Raw genomic sequence first — 27608 nt, forward strand, 5'->3', positions numbered from 1 at the left:
GAAAGGCTTAGTGTTTTTGTTTACGTTTCGTAAGCGAGTGAATCAATTCGGTGCGCCCAAAAATGTACTCCGCAATTAAAGTTTTTCGGCATACCAATAGACTAAATAGCCATTTCCGGAGATTATTATCTTCAGATGCGGTTGAGAAAGTTCCCATCGTCACGAGTCGTCAATCCATCCAACAGTACGAAGATGACTTGGAGAAGCAATTCAAGCAAATGCTACGCGACGATGTTCGATCAGTGCTGGAACCGGTTCCGGAGCAACAATCCGTGGAAGTTTATCCTCATACGCGGCCGGCTTTCAATTTCGCGGCTTATGTGAACAAATCCGAAACGCTGCAAAAGCTGGTTCAACTCGGTGTGGATTTACATAAACTGGAGAAACGGAAGGGAATCCCGCAGTTCTTGCTCCAGCTGGATTTCGAAAAGGATATGAAGCAGCACTTGATGTTCCTGGCAGACATTGGCGTTAATCCGACCGAGTTGGGTGAGGTCATTACTAAAAATCCCTTGCTATTCAAGGAGGATCTCGGAAACATGGAAGTCCGAATCAACTATCTCGAATCGAAGCGATTCGTTCCGGAGCAAATAACGAGAATAGTAACGAAGAACCCATTCTGGCTTATGATAAGCACCCGGCGAATCGATAGGCGATTGGGATTCTTTCAAAGGACCTTCGAGCTGGTGGGCAATGAGGTTCGCTCGCTGACGGCCAAACAGCCAAGGATTATAACATACAACCTGGAACACATACAGAAGAGTACCTTCTCGATCAAAGAGGAGATGGGATTCGATCAGACGGAGATGAAAACTCTGTTGCTCAGCAAGCCTAAGCTGTGGCTGATAAGTAAGTAAATTCAATCATTTCCCTCAATCTCTGTGCAGCAAGCAAAATGCATTTGATCTCTTGACTCAAATGATTTTGAGTCAAATCAAAACATCAATAGCCCTGCTTTGAAAAGAATTTTGGATTAGCTCTACTGTCTCAAAGACTAGCATCTGAAGTGATGAGTTGTTGATTTTGAACACCATGTCTCTTGTATAAAAGCAATTTTTTGAACGTATTTGTGCGCATTTTTGAACGTTTTTTGTTGCTAATATTTAATTTAAATCTCCTCAAGGGTGTCCAATTGTCCATGTTCCTATTTCTGCGTATGCATTTTTAACTGTCTCTTCTTTCTCTTGAAATATTTCTGATTGAGATAAGCATAATTTTTCGACGAAAATCGAAAGAATTTTTTTTTAATTTGGTAGCAATATGAAAAAGTACAGACGTGTTATGCTTGTATCTCTATCAAAATAATTGAAAAACAGCGATAACATTCGAACAAAAATGGATAGCAACAATATCTTTGCATGAAAATTTCAAACCTCAAAATGCATTTTTTTTAGTAATTTGCTTTCTGGATCGTTGTACAACGCGCTTATTCGCACTTCTATTTTTTTACAGATCAAGATAAGCTCCTACATCGCTTTGACTATGTCCACCGAAGGATGCAAGTTCCTCATCGGGAAATACTGAAAACTCCGGAAATCTTGGAATCGCGAGATCATCGCATAAAACAGAGGCATGGATTCTTGAAATTTCTCGGAAAAGCACAGTATGACCCACAGAAGGATTTGTACATTTCTCTCAAATCACTGGTGGAAGGTACCGATGAAGAGTTCGTTATCCATACGGCCAAATCGAATATGGAATGCTTTGAAAACTATTTGAAGACATTGTAGTACAAAGTTTTTTGTTTAGATAAATTATATGAATAAAACAACAGTTTTCCTTTTTGCTGTCGAGGAGCAATTTGAATCAGATCTTTTTACTATTTGTTATCACATTTTCAGGTATTAGCTAAATTTTCCCAACTCGATTTTTCTTTTCAAAGCATGTATCGACGTGAACAGTAACGAATCGATTATACCAGCAACGGTAAAAATGCCTCCAATAATTGCACAAAGATTCGTCGCAAAATGACTGAACGAGCTGGAAAAAGAAATATAAACTTGTAATTAAAACACAAAACCATATAAACAGTTCTCTTCTTACTTTCGTTTTTCAGTAAATCTAACCATCAGTGGAGACAGTTCATAATTGACGAAAATGCCCGGCATGCCCGATTCTCCACTCATCACAGATACGCTCTTTTGGTGCTTTGTCACGGAAAACTGGTTAGTGTGCAGTGTTGGTCCATTCAACGGAACGAATTCGGTCGGTACGATTTTTATGTAGTACTGGAACATAATTGCGCCTGAAAACAAAAGATTTTTTTTTATTTTATTTCAAATCTAGACATTGCATATATAATAAAAAGCTTTAAGTTTAGAAGAGCATCTAATTCTTCCGAAAGAGGTGCGCTTTGCAAAAAGGGACCACGTGATTATTGAGCTGTAATCGAATTCAGGTTACCTTCTGCGTTCCTGGGTCCTTTCGTGGCGTTACCCTAGCGAACAGAGAGTCTTGAGCTCGATTATCACCGAAAAAACGTGCCAATTTTTCGCAAATTTCACTTTTATTTGTCCATTTAATCCAACTACAAAGTATATGTATTGTTTAATTGTTTGGTAGTTGTTAAAACTTTTACTCGGCTGGTAAGTCGTAAAACGATAAATCATAGTTAAAAATATACGAGGAGTATCCAACCGGAGTACCACACCAGCTATTAAGGGGATCATTATTGTGGTCGAAAAGGATTTCCTCGTGAAGGTTTCAAATTAAATCAGTAGGGCTACGGTTATTGCAAATGTCTTGAGGGAGTCTTGAGATTTTTTTGTTTATTAGGCTGATTTTTAGCACATACAGCTAATTTAACGCTGAAGGCTAACGTTAACGTTACACAATTGCTCCGAAAAATAAACGGAAGTTTCGTCAATCGTCAAAGTTAACGTTAACGTAACATTCGAACCATGATAACATTTTTGTTTCACGATATTTTTGCACCATTTTTTTCACATGTTCTCAAAAAACTCTTATAATTTAAGAATCTATGTCGATATCTGTCAATGGTGATCTAGTTTCAAAAATATTCCGATGTTCTTTGGGGGTCCGACATTCTCCAAATAAACTGTCTTTGATGGTAATTTTGTTTTACGTCAATTTATCAGAAAAAAATAACACAAAGCTAGGTGACAAAAAGCTACTCTGAAAAAATCATACAAATCGGTTAAGTATGCTAGGAGATATCTGAATATTACGATATGAAGTTTTTATGATCTTCATTTGGCCAGCGTGGTACCAGAAACATAAATGCTCATGATTCAAAGACGGCTGCATCAAGTTGCTTCATTTTATCACAACATACTCTCATTGATGTATTGTTCCGCAGAGTGAATATCCGACTACGATAAAAATTCTGCAGTCTGAGATATTTAAGTGGATTATAGCTACGCGTCGGTCCACCAAGGAATTTCGGATTTCAGGATCCAATTGACCTACACGGGGAAAAATTCTATGGTAAAAACTACTATTTTAGCTGACTACGCCCATTCTTGAAACTACCATGCAATTTCAGACCAATTTACTATGTTTACGGTACATCCCACCACATTAGTGGTACATTTGACAGAAATAATTTACAACAATCTGGTTTCGACTACAAACATGGTAAAATCAAGCGCATTTCTGGTCTGCTGAAAATTGCCGGTGCGAGCGCTTAAGTTAACCCCCTAAAATGGTAGTTTTTACCGCACAATTTTTTTGCGTGTACGAACAATATTGAGACAGATTCTAAAACTAGAAGAGTTTTTTTGATAACTTGTGAAATAATGGTGCAAAAATATCAAGGAACAATAAAGTTATCGAGGTTTGAATGTTTTTATTGCAGTGAAATATGAAGCTGTCGGCAGAGGGGTTAATCAATCAACCAATTAATAAAAATTAAGATAATACATACAAGTTTTTAGAGAAACGATTGATTTGGATACATCGAGTACTAAAATATATCTACAGCATCGGACATATAAAATGCATCAAAGTCGTTTTCCCATATAAAATGGTCAACTTCAGATAACTATATCTCCGCCGTTTCTCACCCGATTCTTTTAATTTTTTCTGACACGAACTACAAATTTCCTCAATTTTTGAAAACTATTGTAAAAGTTGTATGAAAACCATTGTTTCAAAAGTTACAGATAGGTTGAATTTTGACATTAAAAATGCACCAAAATACAAAGTGATGTAGAAGAAAAACTACACGTCGTAGTATATTGGTGACTTCAGCGCATTTATTCATTATGTGGTAAGGACCAAATGCGCTGAAGACACCAAAAAGATACAACGCATAGTTTGTCTGATACATCACTTTTTAACTTGGTGCATTTTTTATGTCAAAATTCAACCTATCTGTAACTTTTGAACCCATAGTTTTCGCACAACTTGTTCAATAGTTATCAAAAATTAATTTGTAGTTTATTACAGAAAAAAAATGAGAAGAATCGGTTGAGAAACGGCCGAGATATAGCTCTCTGAAGTTGACCATTTTGTATGGGAAAACGGCTTTGGTGCATTTTATATGTCCGATACTGTAGATTATTGTAATACGAATACAAAGGAAACTTACATCACATATTTACAGGGCAGACTCTATCAATGGATAGTTGAATTGTCAAACCGTCTAAAGCCTGTCCACGATAAATTTCGGACACGGATGGCGGGTGTACCACAGAAAGAAGGATTAACATCCTTGTCAACTGTTTATTTTGTAGATATAACTCTCGCATACTCTGAGATAACGCCCTAAAAGCCATTGGTAGCAACGTGTGTAGCTCGTTGTTTCTGAGCAAAAGAAAGAATAAGCATCAAAACCAACATCACGGACAGGTAGATAATGATCCTTCCTTTCCCATAGCGTTGTTGAATAACATGAAAATCCATTCAAATGCTCAGAAACAACGAGCTACACACATGGTTACCAATGGCTTTTAGGGCGAGATCAGAAGTTATGCGAGAACTCTTTTATTCTGAAATAAACAATTGTTTTTGTTGAATTATGAGTAACTTTTTTTTGCTGCCATTATTTGGGTGTCCGAAATTTAACGTGGACAGGCTTTACCTATCGAGCAGATCAGCAAAACAGGCTCATTCACAAATTTCATAACGCTAAAGGGGGTGGGTGGGTGTCCTCAACATGTTACGGCTCATACAAAAATTTAAGAATATTCATACAAAACGCGTTACAATGGAGATTTTGCGTTATGAAATATAATAACGAATCCATAGGGGCTATTTTCAAAGACGAAGAAGCTAGCTGGTAGTGACCAATCGATTAAGTCTCGCATAATCTGGGATAACGCCCTAAAAGCCATTGGTAACCACGTGTGTAGCTCGTTGTTTCTGAGAAAATAAATGAACAAACATCCAAACCAACACCACTGACAGGTAGAGAATGATCCTTCTTTCACTATTGCGTTGTTAAATAACGTGTAACTCCATTCAAATTCATAGAAACAACGAGCTACACACATGGTTACCAATGGCTTTTAGGGCGAGATCAGAAGTTATGCGAGAAGTTTTCATCTTAAAGGCCGGTTTGCTACTGACAAGAAAAGGAATCGCCTATCTCGATGCGTGGAAAATGTCTTTCAAGAAATGGTCAAGAAAATCACTTTTTTCTGATCGCAGTACGCAGTTGAGGAGAAATGTCACTTCAAAGGGGGCTCGCTGTAGGAAATTTCTTGACTCTTTCAGTCAAGGAATTTCTTTACTTTTCTTGAGCGAAACAGCATACTTAGCTTAAACCGCAGTTGGGTTCTTCAGATTCGTGCTATTGAAATTTTTAAATTTGGCTTCGATTCATCTTCACCTTAGCGTTTTGAAATGTGAAATCATCGAAAATTAGCTAGAAATTTGAATTACGTTTACTTGAATTCTGACGGTTTATCACGCATCTACTTCTTCTTTTCTGGCGTTACGTCCCCACTGGGACAGAGCCTGCTCCTCAGCTTAGTGTTCTTATGAGCACTTCCACAGTTATTAACTGAGAGCTTACTATGCCAATGACCATTTTTGCATGCGTATATCGTGTGGCAGGTACGAAGATACTCTATGCCCTGGGAAGTCGAGAAAATTTCCAACCCGAAAAGATCCTCGACCGGTGGGATTCGAACCCACGACCCTCAGCTTGGTCTTGCTGAATACCTGCGCGTTTACCGTTACGGCTATCTGGGCTCTGCCCTTCGAATGAGGTTTTCCAGTGATAGTTGATGACAGGTTATCTTGACTTTTGGGAGCTCGCTATCTCCTCTCTTTCTTAGTTCTAGAATAGGGATTAGTGCATCTTAATCAAAATTCTTTGAAAGAAAAATCACTACAATCAATTATCTGACGAGATTTTTGCAATTTAAGACACAGGATACCGTAATTCATTTCAATTTGAAAAACTCTCGCAACCCAACGTCACTTTTGATCACCAATAGGCTAATATTTTCAAAGCTGAACGATAACTTCGACATCTGGTGGCTACTAGGAGAAACGTCATAAAAGGGCCCATTCACAAATTTCATAACGCTAAAGGGGGTGGGTGGGTGTCCTTGTCGTGTTACAGCTCATGCAAAATGTGTTGAACACTCATATAAAAAGCGTTACGAGGGGGTGGGTGGGTGTCTAAAATGGTCATTTTTGGCGTTATGAAATTTGTGAATAAACCCATAGAGGTTGGGTTGAGAACGCACCGTGTGCAGCATAGGAAGGAGCACACATATTACACTTTTTCTCGGAATAGTTATGTTGTAGACGATCAGAGAGCATTGAAAAACATGATAAACTTTTTTTCCTTCCAAAATGTACAGCGTACGGTCAGTGCTCATGTACGATTTGTGGGATAAAATTGGAAAATTGGTGTTTGGCTACATAGGTTATAAACTTCCGGATTCTTTGTTTGTGGCTAAATTTGTTGTTAAATCATGCGAATCGCAACAATAAAGGGTCAAAATGATTATGCCAATGGAAATTGATTATGAGCTAATTTTTCGGTCGAAAAATTGAATTTTGGACGTAAACAAACATTTTCAATGACATTTCTCTCCTTCTTACCTAGCGACCTCTATGCTGGTGGCGCATTAAATTTGCCTACACTGAAACAAGCGTTGCAGTAATGAGAACCATGAACGTGTTTTTAAATTTACTATCCCAACCACGATTGAGCTATCATGAACGCTTTTTATTTGCGTTTTGTTCCCTCTCAATCCAACCGCGTCGATAGCCGAGCGGCTAGCGTTCGCGCTTGGCAATCGCCAGATCCTCGGTTCGATTCTGGTCTGCTGCAAGTTTTTAACCATGATATAATAATTTTTACTATACAAATGGTGCCATGGTAAAATTGAATGCACAAAATATTCTAAATAAATGCGAATTTAGTCTGCACAAATCAAGTGGCGTTGTGTATTTAATTTAACCCTCTGATATAGTATTTTCAACCGCAACGCTGTTCTCAGTGTATAGATGGAGCGAATGAAATAGGGAGAGAAAAATAAGTTAAAAAAATAATCAAATATGGGTTTTCCGTTTTTTCCGTGTAGGTGAAAGGAGGGGTGGGGTTTCAAATTTCTTACGCGCCATGCAGTTTATTTTTTAGTTTCATACAAAATTTCTTACCGTTAGGGGAGAAATGGGCAGCCTCAAAGAAATGCACAATATTTTTGGTTAAAATGGCATCACGCATCACGGTACCTCCCTTTAAAATACCTTGCACTTAAAAGAAACGCCTTGCATCTCTAAGTGCGCCGGCGGCTGTACAATCAGCCGCTGTCAATCTGCCATGAAACGTCACTGTCAAAGGTCGGATGCGAGATTACGTGATTTCGGCCCAACATTTCCAGATTACTCCACAAGGCGAAGCGAAGGTTGGCCAGGCTAGTGGTTAGCATTTAAAATTTGTGTAACAAACCGCACATTAGCGAGGTTCCAACTAAAAGCTCACCATGCCAGCAGTTCCCGGAAGCGTGTACGGACAAAACCAGCAGCCGTCCTGTTTCGATCGGATGAAAACAGGATTCACCATCGGATTCTGCGTGGGAATGGCAAGCGGTGCGCTGTTTGGGGGATTCTCCGCTTTGAGGTATGTTTTGGTTTCTTCTGGGCGAGTTCGCTTAATGTAATACGCAATTTGTTAATGAAGATGAGAGAATATCGTAAAATTTTGGAATGTTGACCATGCACTAGCTTCAGATTTTGGACTTCCCATCTTATATTCTATGGTTTAGTATAGGGTAAAGAACTACTTGGGCACTTCCATGTTTTGTTTCGGCATTATTTTGCAAGGCTGGTAGTGACTAGACGTTTTGAAATTAGATACTTAAGAGCAGTGATGTTGAATGTCACAATCTTGAAAAAAACAAAATGCTTATAGTAGCACCTTCCCAGTCAAAGTATAGCATCAGCGAATATTGCCAACTGATAGTAATTCAGAAAAACATTTTCCTGTGGAAAAAGGGAAGGATGATATTGGCAATATTCGAATGTCAAAGTTACGTGAGATTTATGGCATTTAACAACTCTGCTTAAGAGACCTCTTGCATGAAAAAGAGACCAAACTAGAACCTTTCCTTGACTCCATGAAAGTGTTAGCCGTTTGGAATAAATAAAAAATACATATTACCATAAAGAGATTGACTAGGAATCAATAAAACAAGAATAATTTAAACAGGAACAAGAAAATAAGAGTTCCCATAATTCTTTTTTCAGAAAATCTGGCGTAATGTTACTGTATGCATAGCTTTTTTGGATTTAATAAGCAAGTTTTACATTACAGGTATTACTGCTCGTATTATTGTATGATTTTTTTCTGTAGTTTTATCAGATACTAATTTAGATATGTATTTGCTTAAAGTTTCCTCCAGGTATTATTCCAAAAAATTCTTCAGATAATAATTGGATTTTTAAACAGCTTTCTTGCGGAATTTCTCCATGAATTACGTTCATGGTACTTTCAAGAATTAGAACGGGATTTGTAATAAATGATTTCAAAGATTTCAAAAATAATTTCTTCAGGAATTCCACATAAGATTATTTCGCAAATTCAGAATACATCAAGTCACACATCACAATCAAGAAAATCCTAAGTCCCCTAGGAGTTAATCCATGGATTTCACTGAGATTACGTCCAGGTTATCTTCAATGATTCAAGCAGTACTTTCTCCAACTGAATCTTTACTAATTCCTTAATAACTAAATAGATAAGTCCCATTATTACAGCAAATAATGCAAATATTTTGATATTTCGAATGCCTAAGGTTCATCTTTCTGAAACCATTTAGAAACACTTGGTGCAGTCTGCCTGAACACCGACCAATTATAAAACAAATCTTGAGAATGGTTTGGTGGATTTCCTAAATAAAGTACTTAGAAAAAAGATCTAATTCTGTTTTAGACTTAGGTCTGAAGATTTTTTTTAAAAAGACATCGAAGAGTAGTTCAGGGATTCCGTTTTGTGGATTCCGAAATTTGTGTAAAAATGATTGGAATGAATAATGCAATATTTGCTGGCGTGAAACTTTTTTTTAGGATCCAACGTGATTTGAATCAAGAAATTACTCGATAATTGCTTGAAAGAATTACAAAAGTAATTCGTGGATGAATTGCCAGAGAAATTCGTAGAAAACATTCAAGATCAACTTTAAGTTCTATTTAGAATCGTGCATTTGCAAAATGTAGTTTTTTTTTACAATGGACATAAAACTGAAAAAATAAAAACGTCCGTTTTTTTTTTCATTTTGTCAATTACAGTAAATGAACGTTCTTGTTTCTCGTGATTTGTTGACCTATCGGAAGAAAAATGCTTTTAAAATTTTGACAAATTTTCCATTCTTACTAGAGTTTTGATGAGGGATGCCTTGTCGAATTTTTAGAGCAATATCTGAGATTCGATAAGTAAGATCTGAAGAAATTCCAAAATGAATCTTAGGAGGAATCTCAGAAATACTCCTGAAGCTATTCTCGGAGGATTTCCTGGTTGTAATTTGAAAGAAATTCTGAACGCGAATTTTGTAGGAAATCGTCCGAAATCCTAGGAGGCATCTCTATATAAATTATTCTCCAAAGATTCTTTCACAAATTTCACAAAAAATCCTAAGCCGTCTTGGAGTTTATCCAGGAATTTATCTTCCATCGACTTCCTTAGGGCTTCCTACAAGATTCCCATTTAGAACTTGCAAGAATAATTTCTCTAGGGATGCCTTCTAGGATTGCTACAAAATTCGCGTTCACAATTTCCTTCAGATTTCGACAGGAAATGCTCTGTGAATATCTTCAGAAGGTCCTGCTAAGATTCATTTAGAGATTTCTTGAGAACTTCTTTGAGAAATTTTACAAAAAAGTCTTTTTGCAGGGATGTTTCCAGGAAAATGTTAAGAACATTTTTCAGAAATTGTTGAACAAATCTTAGGATAACCACTGATGGTCCATATCATCCGCAAAGCAAACTAATTGACTGGATCTCGTAAAAATCGTACCTCGGCTAGTAAGCCCGGCTCTCCGCATAACACCTTCTAGCGCAATATTGAACAACATGCACGAAAGTCCATCACCTTGTCGTAGTCCCCGGCGGGATCCAAACGAACTGGAATGTTCGCCTGAAACCTTCATACAATTTTGCACACCTTCCATCGTCGCTCTTATCAGTCTCGTGAGCTTCCCGGGAAAGCTGTTCTCGTCCATGATTTTCCATAGCTCTACGCGTTCGATACTGTCGTATGCCGCCTTGAAATCGATGAAAAGGTGATGCGTTGGGACCTGGTATTCACGACATTTTTGGAGGATTTGCCGTACAGTAAAGATCTGGTCCGTTGTCGATCGGCCGTCAACGAAGTCGGCTTGATAACTTCCCACGAACTCGTTTATTACAGGTGACAGACGACGGAAGATGATCTGGGTTAATGCTTTGTAGGCCGCATTTAGAATGGTGATCGCTCGAAAGTTCTCACAATCTAACTTGTCGCCTTTCTTGTAGATGGGGCATATCACTCCTTTCTTCCACTCCTCCGGTAGCTGTTCTGTTTCCCAGATTGTGCCTATCAGGCGTTGCAGACAAAAGGCCAGCCTCTCCGGACCCATCTCAATGAGTTCAGCTCCGATACCATCCTTACCAGCAGCTTTATTGTTCTTGAGCTGGTGAATGGCATCCTTAACCTCCCTCAAAGTGGGGGCTGGTTGGTTTCCATCTTCCGCAGTACTGACTAAGGCATTTCCTACGTTGTCCCGACCTTCATTGCCTGTGCTCTCAGCGCCGTTCAGGTGCTCGTAGAAGTGCTGCTTCCACCTTTCGATCACCTCACGCTCGTCCGTCAGAATGCTCCCATCCTTATCCCTGCACATCTCGGCTCGTGGCACGAAGCCGTTGCGGGATGCGTTGAGCTTCTGATAGAACTTACGCGTTTCTTGAGACCGGCACAGCTGTTCCATCTCCTCGCACTCCGTCCCCTCCAGGCGGCGTTTTTTTTCCGAGAGAGGCGGGTCTGCTGTTGCCGTTTCCGTCTATAACGTTCCACGTTCTGTCGAGTCCCTTGCTGCAGCATGACCGCCCGCGCTGCATTCTTCTCCTCCAGAATCTGCCTACATTCCTCGTCGAACCAATCGTTCCGTCGACTCCGGCCCACGTGCTCTCAGCTGCATCGTTGATGGCTGCTGTTCTCCAGCAGTCCTCAAGGGGGGCTTCATCCAGCTCACCCTCGAGGTGCTGCGCGTATGCCGCTGCGACATCCGGTTGCTTGAGCCGCTCTAGGTCATACCGGGCGGCCGTCGGTACCGTACGTTGTTAACGACGGAGAGTTTTGGGCGCAGTTTGACCATCACCAGATAGTGGTAAGAGTCGATGTTAGCGCCACGATTGGTCCTGACGTCGATAATGTCGGAGAAGTACCGACCATCAATCAGAACGTGGTCGATTTGCGATTCTGTCTGCTGTGGTGATCTCCAGGTGTATCGGTATAGAAGGCTGTGCTGGAAGTAGGTGCTACGAATGACCATTTTCTTGGAGGCGGCAAAATCAATTAGTCGTAGGCCGTTTTCGTTCGTCAGCCGGTGGGCGCTGAACTTTCCAATCGTCGGTCTGAATTCCTCCTCCTGGCCAACCTGAGGGTTTAGATCTCCTATGATAATTTTGACGTCGTGGTTTGGGCAGCTGTCGTACTCGCGTTCGAGCTGCGCGTAAAAAGCGTCTTTATCATCATCAGTGCTTCCGGAGTGAGGGCTGTGCACGTTTATTATGCTGAAGTTGAAGAACTGGCCTTTGATCCTCAACTTGCACATTCTCTCATTGATCAGCCACCACCCGATCACGCGCCTCTGCATATCACCCATCACTATAAAAGCTGTTCCCAGCTCATGTGTATTGCCGCAGCTCTGGTAGATGGTATGGTTACCTCTAAACGTTCGCACCATTGATCCCTTCCAAAACACTTCCTGCAACGCTACGATGCTGAATCCGCGGTCCATCAGCACGTCGGCGAGTATGCGTGTGCTCCCGATGAAGTTGAGAGATTTACAGCTCCACGTACCGAGCTTCCAATCGCTAGTCCCTTTACGTCGCTTTGGTCTTTGCCGATTGTCCCGGTTCGTATTCTCTCGTTGATTATTCGTTGCTTGATTTTTTTACGGCTGACTTGCAGGGCCTGACACCAACCCCCTAGATTTCCGGAGGACCATTCCCCCTAAATGTTCGGAGGACCATAGTGCACAGTTTAGCTTAGAGTCCTTCTCTGGCACTCGGACGATGATCAGCCGCCCCTGACATGGGGAACAGACGCTATTGTGAGCCGCTCCTAACATGGAGTACAGACGCTCAAGGTTTGTAGAAGCAAAAGCAAATCCCCCCCTTCCTTGTCAGCATACGACCAAAGTTCCCACCGGGGGTTGGTTACCCGATCTTCCCTAAGGTTACTCGTACCCCGGCCAGTACCGCGAGGAGGTAGGGGTAGGAATTGCTGGGCAAGATGCTAGGGACCGCACAGAGGGGTCTATTTTATTCCTTCAGGTACACGAGGTACCAATGATACGCCATGCCCAGCCATTTACCAACCATGTTAAGGAAAAAAACTGTTGAATTTTTAAAGTCACAAATTTCTCCTGCAAGGCTTTTTTTAAATATGTATTTATTTAATTCTGAGTCTTGAAGATTTCCTAAAACATTTAGATGTCATTCTGCTGGATTTTCTAAAGGAATTCCTTGAAAAACATCGAACGGAATCACTGAATAAATTTATGGAGGAATGTAAGTGATGTGAAACTTGAAATGATCTTTTGAAGAATCCACGACGATTTCACTTGAGAACTTATATTCCCAAACGAACACCAAACACGTTGGTTCAGGCGGTTTCATACTCTCCTTGTACTCAGTTTTCGTGTGCAAACCGAAACGCTCGAAACTGAACCTAAACCCAAACATGTGTAAAGTGAACATCAGTGCAAACGTCGGTTCGACAACCGGTCCATTTGTACCTCGATTGCAACCGTGGTTCAAATTTTGGTGCTAATCTTCGATTGCATCCGAGGTTCAGAATGATGACACAAACGTAGAGACAGAAAATCGTTGATATCCACGCTTATCAATGTCTACTTATCGTGTCTTGTTGTTTGATATAGTAAAATCCTTGTTTTTTCATAAAGTTACCGCTAGATGTTATTTAAAGTATTGATCTTAGTTGATCTGCTTTAATGACACAGCCAATTCAGATTACCGACCCCAGTAAAATTTTACTGGGTTTTGGAACTACGGTTTTTTCGGTAATTTTTACGATTACCGCAAAAACCCAGTAAACCAAAACATGTTTTGATTGATGGACATTACTGACTTATAAGCGGTTTCTTCACCACCGCTTAGGCCTTAAACCTGGTTTAATCGTATGGGTAAACGTGGTTTACAGCTTAAGCGAAGGTGAAGAAATCGGCCCTTAGTCAGTAAAATTGTAGAGCGTTTCTACTGGCTTTCCAGTTTCCCATGCTTCATGCTTTGCTTCTCCGGATACTGTTTTTTCAGAAATCAATACAAATTAAACCCCAATCGACATGCATTCTTCGTGAGAATAAACATCTACGGTATGCTCATATCTCAGTGGAAGTAATCGAAAAATGTGTGACAAAATCATTATTTGGTTGGTTTACATACAAGAGGCAAACTCAATGATGCAGATGAATTTACCTCTTGTATGGAAATCAACCGAATTTACCAACGTAAGCAATTTAAACGTGCTGAACCTTTTTAGTTGCTTAAAATGGTTGAGTTTCTCACTAAATTTCGACTACTTACCACGAGAAAGCGCAAAATAGGTGCAGGAAAAGTTTGATTGCCAAAGCCGTGTCTCCCGGCGCCGGACGATTTTACAGCAGGAGATTCTCATTTGACACTTTCCCGCATGCGCATCAGTTTGTTTTGATTTGATTTTGACGACAAGTCAGTAAAAAACATCAACTATTGAATAGTCGGTAATTGTTTTTACTGACTTTACGGCCTGTTCGGTAATGTTGCAAAATGGGGTCTGATAGCTACCGTAGTTCAGTAAAAAGTAAAAATTATTACTGAACGTCAGAAGTTTTCAATCAAAAAGCTGAAAGTTCGGTATTTTTTATGATTTACAATTCGTACCCAGTATAAAAAATTACCGAACAAGCAAATCGTGATTGAGTGTGGAAACATTTATTCAAACCTCAAGGGTCTTGCGATTTGAACCAAGAAGTTCCATATATGATCGTAGAAATATATCCGAGTGGATTTCAACCGTTCCCGGTCTGCCTGCTTTGTGCCATTATTTGAACCCAAGTTTGAACCGAAGTACACACGTACCGGGTTCGGTTTGAACACAAGTTGCAAGGTTCAAACCGAAGTTGTGCATCGGTTCGGTTCATGGGAAGACTGCTGTACAGTCGTTAGAGTAAAGACATCTTGTGGAAATCCTATATATTTTAAATGAGAAGTCTGTACAGTTTTTTTTAATCAAAATGATCTTTAAAGTCCCTTTTTCTTCTTCTTGTAGTGATTTCTGATTCGAAATATTAAACTAGAAATTTCTGCTATACCAAGATTTTTTTCTTAAAGTTTTCCTTATAATTCTTCCAGGAAAATCCCCAAGGGTTTATTCTAGATTTTTGAAGAGATTCGATTAAGATGTTTTTCAGAAACTCTATAAAAATTTCTCAAGGAGATGATCATAAGCCGGTTTTTCAAGTTATTTCTCAACCCATTTTTCCAGAGTTTTTATAAACCCATTCGTAAATTTCTTTACAGTTTCTTTGAGGTATTGCTCTGAACTCAGGGAAATCTTATAAAAAGTTTTCCAGGAATTCCTCAATCAATTCGACTAGTGATTTATCATGTTGTTTTTTTTCAGAAATTTCTCCAACATTTCATCCACGAATCACTGCTGCAGTTTTTTCAAATAAGCATTGATTATTTTCAAATTAATTTTTCATTGATTTTTCAAAAAATCATTGGAGGTTTCACACCAGTATCCGAAGTTTTCAGCGATTTCTCCAATAATGGCCTAGAAATATACTTAACAATTCCCTGAAAAAAAAAATCCTTATTTTTTTTTTTGAGAGAACCATTTTGAAAAATTTCTCATACACGGGACTTTTTGAAAAAATCATAGGAGGAACCTGTGGAGTAATTTCCAAAGGTGTTCATAGAGAATTTCTTGGCAGAAATCAATTCTGGAGGAAACCGGTGGAAGCATCTCTGAGAAATTATTGTTTGAATTCTTGAAAATTTCATAAACAGAAATCTTGGACGAAATCATAGCGGAATTGATTGAAGAAGCAATGGATGAACTTAGGGATTTTCTTGAGACATTTGGAAATAATCTTTGAAGGAATTCCTGAAGAAATTCATGGTGAATTTTTGGTGAGTCTGGTTGAATTCTTTGAGGTATATTGAACTAATTTCAAGTAGAAATTCCTTAACAAGGACGTTGAAAGATCAATGAATAAATTATTTGTGCCTATATACTTATACCTGGTTTCTGGCAAAATTCCTGCAGCAAATCTTGAAAAATGCGTACAGTAATGCCAACAGTAATACTTGTAATTCCAAAAACAAATGTTCTCAGAAAAAAGTCTGCTCGGATTTTGCGAAAAATTCCTTTACTAGATTGTTTTTGTTTTCTTTGTCCCTTTTCTCTTTCTCCTTTTGAGCCTCGTTTCCAAGTACCTTATTCAAAAACACTTAGTCGCAGCTCTGATTTGAGCAATTCTCGCTGAAACCAGGCCGCCATCGGCACCCATCGTTAGAATTTCAATTTTATGTCACTGATCGCTAGCTTTCGATAAAACTTAAGGGTGGTCCTTTTTGTTTTCTCAAATTGGTGGACCCCTCGTACGCCAGCTAGCTAAACAGTTTGCAAAAAAGCCCATTTTTTGATAAATCTTGGGTATTTCTTCACGTGATATGTCTCATATTTCCCTTGGAACACATACCAAACATAATGGCATCGTATAGAGAAAAGATATAGCTTTCATTTGAAGTTAAAAAAAATCCGGCGGCCATTTTGAATTTTGTTAGAAAAATCGTTTTTTCACCATTAGCGCACCGCTCGTTTTGAATTCTGAGATCACCATCAGAAAGCTGAGGAAAAATTGCGTAAGATAGGCTACAGAAACTAGGTGTGCAATGGTATTTACCCTATGAAATGAACGATTTTCTAAAACATGTTCCACGATTTTGACGTATATGGCGAGTGCAATCAATGCAAACATCATTTTTTGTACAACAAAGATACAAGTTTTCAATAGTTGGTGTATTTTTCGAGTCAGATGAAGAATAGGAGTATTATTTAGAGTGATAAAATCTGGCGGCCATCTTGGATTTTGACGCCATCTTGATTTTGACTAGTAGAATAAATTTTTCACCTTGATAGCACTCAGCATGTCTAATTTAGAGGTTACCAATAAAAACAAGGTTACGTATACTCTTCTTCTTATTATTCTTCATTTTCCTGACGTTACATCTCTAGTGGAACCGAGCCTGATACTCAGCTTTGTTAGTTATAAATACAGGTTATTAAATAGGAAGTTTCTTTTATAATACGATTTTTAATAACAGAATAATTCTCGACATATCTTTGAATTCAGTTATTATGAATAAATAAATTTAATGAATAAAAACCGTCCAAAAACATTGATTGAAATAAACAAATATTTTTTTTACCATATGCTTTTTTTTGTCATCGAATGAAGTTTATAAATTGTTGCGACATTAGTAAGTTTTGTGGTAATATCTGTAGTTTTAACGTAAAACATTTCCGAACGTGCATTAATTTAGAATGGAAATCTTAAATTGTTAAGCAAAAAAATCAATGATTTTCTGAATCATAAAGTATTGTTTTCACTAACACCCAACATGCATGTGAAAAATAGCGAAATTGAAAGGTGAGAAGCAGGCTTTGTTCTAATGTGGACGTGATTCCGAAAGGCAGGTGAATCATTTTGAGTTTGGAAAATCTGATGGCCATCTTGGATTTCGACGCCATCTTAGTTTTTAGCAGTAGAATGATTTTTTACCATCTCAGCGCTCTTCATGTTTAATTAATTAAAGATCTCCGTTAAAAAACAAACAGATTCTTTATTTCTTATCTTATTTTAGCTGTTCAACAGATTGTTCATTTCTATCAATGGTTTTAGACCAAATAAATGAAAGAATTAATGCTATTTTTCAACTCGCAGATATGCAGAACAATCATTCAGGTGGCAAATAAGCGTTAAAAAATTCTACTTGTTAATTTTTTTTTGAAGCTTAGGGGCTGGCTCTATTCCAGTAGGGACGTAACGTCAGGAAAAAAAAGAACAAGAAGAATAGTAAGTGCAACGGTGGCATTCAAATTCAACATGTTGAGTGTTATCAAGGTGAAAACTCATTCTACTACTTAAAACCAAGATGGCGTCAAAATCCAAGATGGCCGCCAGATTTTTTCACTCAAAATAATACTCCTATTCTTCATCTGACTCGAAAAATACACCAACTATTGAAAACTTGTATCTTTGTTGTACAAAAAAATGATGTTTGCATTGATTGCACTCGCCATATACGTCAAAATCGTGGAACATGTTTTAGAAAATCGTTCATTTCATAGGGTAAATACCATTGCACACCTTGTTTCTGTAGCCTATCTTACGCAATTTTTCCTCAGCTTTCTGATGGTGATCTCAGAATTCAAAACGAGCGGTGCGCTAATGGTGAAAAAACGAACGAAAAAAATTCAAGATGGCGGCCAAATTCAAAATGGCCGCCGGATTTGTTTTCAACTTCAAATGAAAGCTATATCCTTTCTCTATACGATGCCATTAAGTTTGGTATGTGTTCCAAGGGAAATATGAGACATATCACGTGAAGAAATACCCAAGATTTATCAAAAAATGGGCTTTTTTGCAAACTGTTTAGCTAGCTGGCGTACGAGGGGTCCACCAATTTGAGAAAACAAAAAGGACCACCCTTAAGTTTTATCGAAAGCTAGCGATCAGTGACATAAAATTGGAATTCTAACGATGGGTGCCGATGGCGGCCTGGTTTCAGCGAGAATTGCTCATTTGCATTAGGTACCTATTTCGAATACCTTCACTTCACTGCTAAGCCTATCGACATAATTGAATTTTCTTACACTTTTCACAGATACGGATTACGAGGACGTGAGCTGATCAACAACGTCGGTAAAACTATGATTCAGGGCGGAGGCACATTCGGCACCTTCATGGCCATCGGAACCGGAATTAGATGTTAGTCAATGTTAGTTTATAAGGCACTGTTGTCAGTTCAAAATCGCGTTTTAGTATGTGGAATCAAATAAAACCAAATGAGTTACACGAATGAATGGCAACAGAAATTGAGCTTGTTACTCACCTTCATGGACCGTTTCCTCGGTGAAATCCAACGGCCTAGTCTGTCCATAGCCGAATTCCTCCCCGAAAGAGAGCGTGTTGATGCGATGGGACGTGTTGAATCGACTGGACGAAAACGGTTGGACGTCGTGCACGTGAATGTGACTGATGGAGAAACTTTTTCCTGGCGCTATGTGAAAACTACCCCCAACTCTGTTCACCTGCATGGAACCGTAGATTTGACATCCCTCACTGAATGCCTTGGATTCCAAGCTCTTTTTCCCGAGCAACACTTCGTTCTGGCACTGCTCGAAGTCATCAAGATTGGGGTTCCACTGCTTTTCTCGGTAAGCATCGATAACGTCTTGACAAGTTTCACAGCAGCTGTTAAAATAATATTTTTTTGTTTAATTAATTGGTTTAAAACAGGTCTGCCCAAACCTCGGAAACAACATTGTGAGGAGGGCCAGTTTGGTTTAGAGAATCTAGCTTAGTATTCTCAATTCTGTAAGAATCGCTCCCAGGATTCTGCAAAAGTTGCAAAGAATTGCATCTGAATTCCTTTCATATGCAACAAAAGTCATACCCATTTTATAAGTTCAAAATTCGCTTGCGCCACCTATAAATCTTAATATTTGTAGCTCAAACTTTGGGGTTTCCCTTTTTATGTGATTTAAGTTCAATAGAGCACACGAATTTTTAGTTTTGAGAGATTTCGAAAAATAAACCGCATCCTATTGAGCAGTCCTGGTTTAAAACGATTCAGCAAATAGAATTAGATACCATACTTACTGCGTACTGTTCTTTTCAGCCCCATAGCAGGACCCACATTTCTTAACGTTTTCTTCCTTCTTCTCGAGCCGCGGTTTGGGCGCTGATATGTCCTCCTTCTTGGCCTCCTCTATCGGATTGCCCTGCAAGTCCATCCTCCTCTTATAGATGGTGTGTTCAATATGAAGGTGCTGTTCGCCAGTTGCATCCTGTGCGTCCAGGGATACATCTGCAAGCAATCAATCTACTTAATAAGACATTAACTAACTTAAGGTAACCGAATCATACAATCACACGAGATTCTTGGAATGTAGAAATCTAGATTGATTTTCAGTTTTTGTCCTCGAGTCGAGTCTACAAACAGTTCATCGGTAACAACAGGCGTCAAATAAGCGATGAGTTCGGAATATATTAATACTACGATAATAGTTCCGCTGATGAACGTTACTGCAAAAAATATATATTTGTTAATGATAAATGTTACCAAAAAATGCTTCTCTCACGGTGCCTTACCAGGCCGTATACAAAAAAAAAGTCTATCAAAACTAAGTACAGGGCTCGATTTCTGACGTTATTGAATCACAGAAGGAATCTCGAAAAATATTGATTTGGAGCTTTTAGCTACAAATTTCAAAATAATCCATATAAGAATTTTTCAATAGCACCGAAAAACTACAAAAACGCCCAAAAAGTTTACCAAACTGTCTTCAACTAGTACCAACGTAATTGTTACCGTTTTTATAATAAAAAATATTTAGGAATTTCTGCCTTAACCCTGTAATACCCAAATTTTTATATTTAATCTAAGTATATTTTTTTGGTATCTAAAATTGATCTAAACACGTTTTGGACTATGATTTATTTTTATTCGCAAATCCGCATCTCTATCCTTTTCATTTTTTCTTTAAACTTCTTCCGGGTACCAATTGTCGACAAAAATAAAAATTAGAGTTTCTGCAGTACCGTAATCCGGGGGCAAATTGATCACTGGGGCGAATTTGATCAGGTCGATACCAAAAACATTTCCTTCGAAGGATGCTGAAAATTTCATTGGCGCTACAGAAATTCCACGTTTACTGGTTTATAGATGTCTAATGATGATTTTAATCTACTTTGTGATATGATGATCAATTTCGCCCCAGTGTGTCATTTTTATTTTTTTGATATTAAAACTACTTTTATAATATGTTAAATATTATTTAATTAAAAATCGATTTTATAAACTTATAAAGATCAATGGAGTACTGATTTTTTCAATTTTCAATTTATTTGACAATATTTGAATTCCGAAGCATAACACAACAAAAAGTTGTAAAATAATGATCAATTTGCCCCCGGATTACGGTACATACTTTTGAAAATACGATTTTTTTTTTCTGAAACATATATTATTTTCCGTGTAACTAACGGAAAAAATAATTTGAAATTATTTCAATTGCACCAGGCTCTTTTTCTGTTATAACTTAATTGTAGAAAAATTTAAAATGTACAAATTTTTGTATTAAGGTGATTATAGAACGAAGCCAAACTTTGAATTTTCAAGTGCACAAGACTGGAGAATCTGACAACATTTCGCGTTGAAAATCAATCAAATTACTCGCTTGCTGGTGGTGACCAATGGGATAAATTTTCAACGCTGAGAGCTGTTTGGTTCTCAAGTCTTGTGCTCTTGAAAATTTGAGGTGTGGCTTCGTTTTATAATCACCTTAAGGTTGCCCGGGGCAAGTGAGAATCCGGGGTAAGTAGGGCGTTCGTCATAGGGAAGATTCAAATATGACGTTCATCGTTTTTCGGGATTTCTAGACCCCCCTCCCCCCTCTGTCGAGCTTTTTCCAATACCTTATACATGCACTGTCACACTTTCATAGACATAGACAAACCATCCCTCCACCCCCTAATGATGGACGTCATATTTGGATGACCCCGTAGCTTGCTTAGGAAAAGTTTTTCATGGGGATATTCTTCTAGGAAATTGTAGATACAATGACAAGGAATGTATTAAGTTCAAAAAATATTGTTATTTTTAGTGCCATTTTCAATTTGCATGATAAATTATGACATGTTTCACGTCTTGCATTGACTCGTAAAAAAAGCTACAATTTTAAGTATTATTACAAGCTGCTAACGATAAATCGGTATTTTGTTTTCATTTCATATCAAATTTTCGATGGTCTAACTGTAATTGTAATTGTAATTGCTCAATCCACACCCTGGCAGACAATTATCCGCCCATCTAGACACGGGCTGGGTGAGGACCTACCAAGCCTCCCCCGTTAACATGTCCTATACCGTTTAGCACACCGGGATCTTCCACAAGCAGGCGCCGGAATTAAAGCGGTCCCACAAGCTTCAGATACATTAAATAGATTTAGTCCCTCTGGCACTAAACCGAATGGCGCCCTCCGCTTCACCACTAGTACTGCTTCCCCACACGCCAAGCACAATATCGAAAGTAGTGCGTTGTATAGCAAATACAGTACACCACCTCCGACACTATGCCAAATGTACAGGAAAAACAGCACCAGTAAGAAAGCGGAAGGCGCACCACTCGGTTCAGTGCCAGAAGGACTATAAGTATAACGAAGAAGAAACGAAAAGATAGTAGAGTTGGTTCGGTTATTTGATTGCTGAAACGAAAAAAAACAGAAAAAACAGAAACAAAGTGTTAACATTAAAACGGGGTTTTATAATTGATAAATGTATCGATAGTTTCTCATCTGTTACGTTTCCTTATCGTAGCGCTGTCGATTTTTCCATCTCCAGGGTGTTCGTCTCCGCTCGAGCAATGAGGACCATGATGAAATGAGAATATAAAAATGTGAGCATTAGTGTTGATCTAGTAATAGATTAATTTAAACTGCTTTTCATGTGCTAAGTAACTTGTAAACTCCTACTCAATTATGTTTTGTTGGCCTACACGTTTTATTTAGATACAATTTTTATTTAGAAAACTATTTGGATCCGAGATTTTAGGTGCAGATTGAGCATGTTTGATAAAACAAGCATCCTGTTTTCAGTTGAAGAATGTTCAAGAAGTTGATGATTCTGTTATTTATACTGGCTACATACAAGAATTCACTATTGATGTAATATATGGATATTGAAAGTTCCAACGCGCGATTATAATACTTCAGTTTTCGTGCTGTTGTATTGGTGTAAGTAGTGGGAAACCAATCAGTTTGGTGATTCTAACGGTAACAAATAGCAAGACGAAAGGAAAGTTGATAATCTATCATCATTATGATTTCAGTCCTAATTTCATGATCCGTTTAATAAATTCCGCGTATGATTCGGCAATTTTAACAATTTATACATGTGTGTTCGAATAAAACAGACTACGGACATTTATTACCTGTTGCAAGGTTCCTAAGTGATCAGATATTTATCATTTTCTACAGCCTAATTTAATAATACCTACATTGGGTTGTAACAAAAATTTGATCTTGGGATGTTGATTTGCCTCCTAATCATAGTTTCGACAATAGTCACATGCTTACTATCCCTTATGGCAGTGTTGTTGATTCTATTGTCTATCGCTCATCAGTTTCGCGCCACCCGGCAGGGACTTGGTCCTATGTACCCAATACTCTGCTGTGTCTTAACTTCACGCAATACATTCTGTAGATGTGTGATACAGTTTGCGGAATATTATGATTTATCACTTCGTTCAGATGGAAAATTCTGTTATGGTACCATATTCACATATCAGATAACTCCCACCTGGAACGATGTAATACATCGGAGACATGTAGATTCAGATGTATGTAGACGATCTATGCCTAGTTCGGCTCTGATCGACAGGCAATCAGTGTATTCAGTTTTTCAACTAGCTTGAAGCGATGAACGTATCAAGACAAGCTCTCCACTATATCTGCTAGCAATCAACGGTCGTCGATAGACATTTCGGTTCTTTTCTGCTAAAGAAAGACCCGATTGTATGCCAAAGACTATGGCTCATGCTTTTCAATACAGCTGGAAAAACAAGAACTACACCCAGCACCAAATAGTACGTAACTATGAGGCGGACCGGAAGGTTTGATAAGCAATCCCCACCATCAAATTTTCGATGGTCTAACTACCCCAAAATATCTTTATACCCGGGGTAATTGGGACCCATCAAAATAAAAACCAGAATCAAAACTTTTCCTACACATTTCTAACATTTGCTTAGTAGCACTAAAAACATTCAAACAAATGATTTTCATGTAAAAAGATCAATCTCAAATTACGTAATTGAATAAGATGGAGAAGAATTGTGCAATTCTTCTATTTTTTTGTTTTTATTTATTTTTTATTTTTGAAATACGAATTCAAAATTGAACAGAAACAGAGTTGAAATTCGAAATGCATGATGATAGCGATTACTTTTCTATTTTAATTGGTTTTAATTTTAATTATTCTACAAAATTTAGTAGTTACGGAAAATAATTCCACCCCAATAAGTGGTTTTCTGCCATGTATAAAAATAATAACAGAACATATTTGAAATTTCGTCAATTATTGAATGTTTATGTACTACTTTTTAATTAATAACTTATAAATGATATATTCCTCTTTACGCTTTTATTGAGGAACTTTCAGTTAGTATTAGGTGCGATGTGGCTTACTACTAAATAAACGTTTTCTTTCTTAAGCGTTACTACTCAAAATTAAAAATCTATGATTTATCAATCCTATTATTGTAATGGTTGACTTTCTGATGTGGATTGACGTATGAAACTGGGTGTTTAACGAAGTAACTGCGTCTAATGGCTCATTCTAAAACTTTCTTCTAAGGTTTTCACAATTTCAAAATTATTCGATCAGTTTCATGCACACACCAGCAAATATGTTTGATTGTGATTGTGTTGTTGGGTTTGAAAAATATTAACATTTGAAAGTTTTAATGAAAAACGATAGATTTTTAGGTCCCACTTGCCCAGGGGTACCTTACATGTTAAATTAGATCCCGGCATTTTTAGGTTATCAAATAACACATTTTTTCAAAAATACAAAAATGTTTCAAAAGTCGTATAAAACTTTCCTAATATGCGTGTTATGGCCCAAGGTTTGAGCCAAAAATATAAACCTTTCGATTTATGAGCTAGGATATACACAAAATTCCAAAAGGTACCCCGTCTAAAGGCGGGGTGGAATATTAGAGAATTAACATATCAAACTGGATTATTTTTCAACCTTCACACGAAATTACCAGCCCACTCAAGTCTACCGTATTTATTTTTCTTGTTCGTAAACCTGCTGCTCTCGGTGTATCAGGTGTCGGAAGGCCGACATCAGAGGCACGTTCCCCACTAATTGGGAGATTTGGTAAGTGAAAAGTGTGAATTCGGACTTAACTTTTGAAACGCGAATAGAGTAGAGATTGGTCCGTTGAATCTGTTGCATGCTCCTTTGTGAGCGCTTAGGAGCCTTCCTTAGCCGAATGGTTAGAGTCCGCGGCTGAAGGTGTCTGGGTTCGATTCCCGGTCGGTCCAGGATGTTTTCGTAAAGGAAATTTCCTTGACTTCCCTGGGCATAGAGTATCATCGTACCTGCCACACGATATACGAATGCGAAAATGGCAACTTTGGCAAAGAAAGCTCTCAGTTAATAACTGTGGAAGTGCTCACAAGAACACTGAGCTAAGAAGCAGGCTCTGTCCCAGTGAGGACGTTAATGCCAAGAAGTAGTAGTAGTCCTTTGTGAGCGAGCGATGGAATTCGGATCAATCGTGTCTGGTTCGCGGTGTGCGGGTGGAGAAAAAAAGATATATCTTATTATATCTTATTACTACATGATTGTTAAAATCTATATTGAATTTGTATCCTAATCGTAAGTAAAAACATGAATTTATACATCTATGAATTAGCTAAAATGAAAATATATATGAACTAGTCTAGTCTGCCTATAAAAGCATAACTGTCCCATGTGGAATAAGCAGGCTTTGAGAAAACAGCGCTCAAAGTTTGAAGTTTGTCTTCTCATACAGATGTTCATAATTTTCTAGTATATTTCTGCAAGCCATATTAGTTTTGTAACACCGCACAGATAACTAATTTTGCTTCTATTCATCAGCAAAAAATATAAACTTGAACACAATTCTCGTTTTGTAGTTGCTATTTAGAGTTAAAGTTCATATAGAGACTGTTATGCCCTTATTTTTCAATATGGGACTGCACCAACTTCATATTTTTCCACAACATTTTCATACAAAGTGTGTTAATTTTTATATGCACAGTAAAGTGCACATTAAAACATTAATGTTGCGATGGAAAAAGGTGTTGGCTAGAATATCCATATGGGACAGTTATGCTTTCATGGGCAGTAGATTACATGCAGAAAGTCGATTCCAAAAGATTGACACAGTGGACTTTACACGTGAAGAGGATTAAAATTTGTAAGTCTAACACATTAAAAACACTTAAAGTAAATCTAATTATCGCATAATAAAACATTTCAACGATCTACAATATCGCTTTCCAACAAACGGTCTTCGCCACGTGGATCTATTTTACGTTCCCAGGTCAAGAACAAACTTGGGTAAATCTGCGCCTTTATCTCGTTTATGCCGGACCTACAACGAGAGCTACAACGACGTGGACATCTTTGAGAATCTTACGCAATTCAAAAGAATGATCCAAAATCAGGTTTTATAGTGTGTTAAATGTGTTCAATCTATATACAGATTCTTGTATTGTCGTCCGATTATTGGGTAACCCTGTAGGACTATATACAACGAGAATGAAATGAAATACAAATACAAATACAAATTTCAGCTTAAAGCATTCACATTTCAACGCTGGGTTTGCTAAGGAAGACCAGCCAAACCACCAGCGGAATCGCGTAAACCCATTCCGCAGAACGCGATAAAAAAAACGTGATAGGCAGTCGAGAACACAACCGCTCGCGTCGCGACCTATTGCGTTTTTTTTTTCCAAAAATACAAATTAAGGCGAAGTAGGCCGTCATTAAAATTTGCACGCGTCGTTGATGATTGTTGCTAATTCATCTCACGATTTCGATTCAAAGAAAATCAGTTGGTTTTGCACTGACACAGTTGAAAAAGTATCAGCATACTTTATGCATGTTAGCGCGTACAGTGATACTTTTTCAAGTCAATATAAACTATCAAGACTGAGTTTTATCACTTTGAAATGCAAGCTGAAAAGTCATCCATGTTGCCAAAACGAATGACGGGCTACTTAGCCTTAAGCCAATTTGGTAAGTGAAGTCAGTTGTAAATTTTTCGGTTCGGCGAGATGGATAGATATATCTATAGATATAGTATACATACATCCGAGTCTTGTCCTAAACGGACGACATATCAAATAAAAACAAAAATATCGGTTGAACGGTAACAAAATTTGTTAGGATGTACTTATAATATATACTAGTTGAAAACTTCAAATTTGGATTTTTTTGGGGATGTTGGTTAAATTGGCTCAGACGTACAGAATAACCTCAAGCAGAATGCGAGCACTGTTTTTATATTATAGCACTATTTTATATTAACGGTCTGAAGGGACACCGTGTCTCTGCAATTACTTACATGTAGCTCCACCAACAGTTCTGATGCTGAACTCCTTATCAATTTTTGGGTAGGCGTCAAATCGCCGTAATGAATCCAGCAGGGTCATGGTAATATCACGTTGAATCCAATAACGATTGAGCTGCTATTCTAGTGCTTCGACATATGAACAATTATTCGTTACAAAACATAAACTTTAAATGATAATAAAGCGAGAAATACAGAGCAGTAAATTGGGCCTGCAAGAAGAAACACGTATCCACGACTCGCAATTTTTCTGATGATAAAAAAATTGTGATTTGTTTATGCGAAGTGACGTTTTGAAAAACCGGTATGAACCAAAGTACGTTGATGAAATGGTAGCATATAATGTCAGAACATGACAAATGTTCTAATCGGATTTTCAAACGATCACGCTCATCGGAAACTATTCAAAAACTAAATCAATGAGAATGCAAAAATTTCAATTTTACAAATTTTACTAAAATAGGGTTTCGTTCTACTTCGTCGTAAGCGTTATTATTCGTCGTATCAAATTTAAAAT

General features: G+C 38.0%; 3 protein-coding genes across 3 annotated transcripts; 2 read left to right on the forward strand and 1 right to left on the reverse strand.

The window, feature by feature from the left end:
- On the forward strand, positions 1–1806 carry LOC5570577 (transcription termination factor 3, mitochondrial). Its single transcript, XM_001653196.2, has 2 exons — positions 1–849; positions 1453–1806. The coding sequence occupies exons 1-2, from the start codon at positions 63–65 to the stop codon at positions 1728–1730; spliced, it is 1065 nt and encodes a 354-aa protein (XP_001653246.2). The 5' UTR covers positions 1–62; the 3' UTR covers positions 1731–1806.
- Positions 1775–27357, reverse strand: LOC5570580 (endoplasmic reticulum-Golgi intermediate compartment protein 3). Its single transcript, XM_001653194.2, has 6 exons — positions 27086–27357; positions 19846–20004; positions 19579–19786; positions 18809–19170; positions 2044–2245; positions 1775–1980 (listed from the first exon to the last, which is right to left on the reverse strand). Exons 1-6 carry the CDS (start codon positions 27171–27173, stop codon positions 1845–1847), a joined length of 1155 nt encoding a protein of 384 aa, XP_001653244.2. The 5' UTR covers positions 27174–27357; the 3' UTR covers positions 1775–1844.
- On the forward strand, positions 7748–18791 carry LOC5570575 (reactive oxygen species modulator 1). Its single transcript, XM_001653195.2, has 2 exons — positions 7748–8047; positions 18581–18791. The coding sequence occupies exons 1-2, from the start codon at positions 7911–7913 to the stop codon at positions 18687–18689; spliced, it is 246 nt and encodes an 81-aa protein (XP_001653245.1). The 5' UTR covers positions 7748–7910; the 3' UTR covers positions 18690–18791.
- Positions 27358–27608: the final 251 nt, after the last annotated feature.

This window comes from Aedes aegypti, chromosome 3 (genome assembly GCF_002204515.2).
Source record: "Aedes aegypti strain LVP_AGWG chromosome 3, AaegL5.0 Primary Assembly, whole genome shotgun sequence".
Lineage (NCBI taxonomy): Eukaryota > Metazoa > Arthropoda > Insecta > Diptera > Culicidae > Aedes > Aedes aegypti.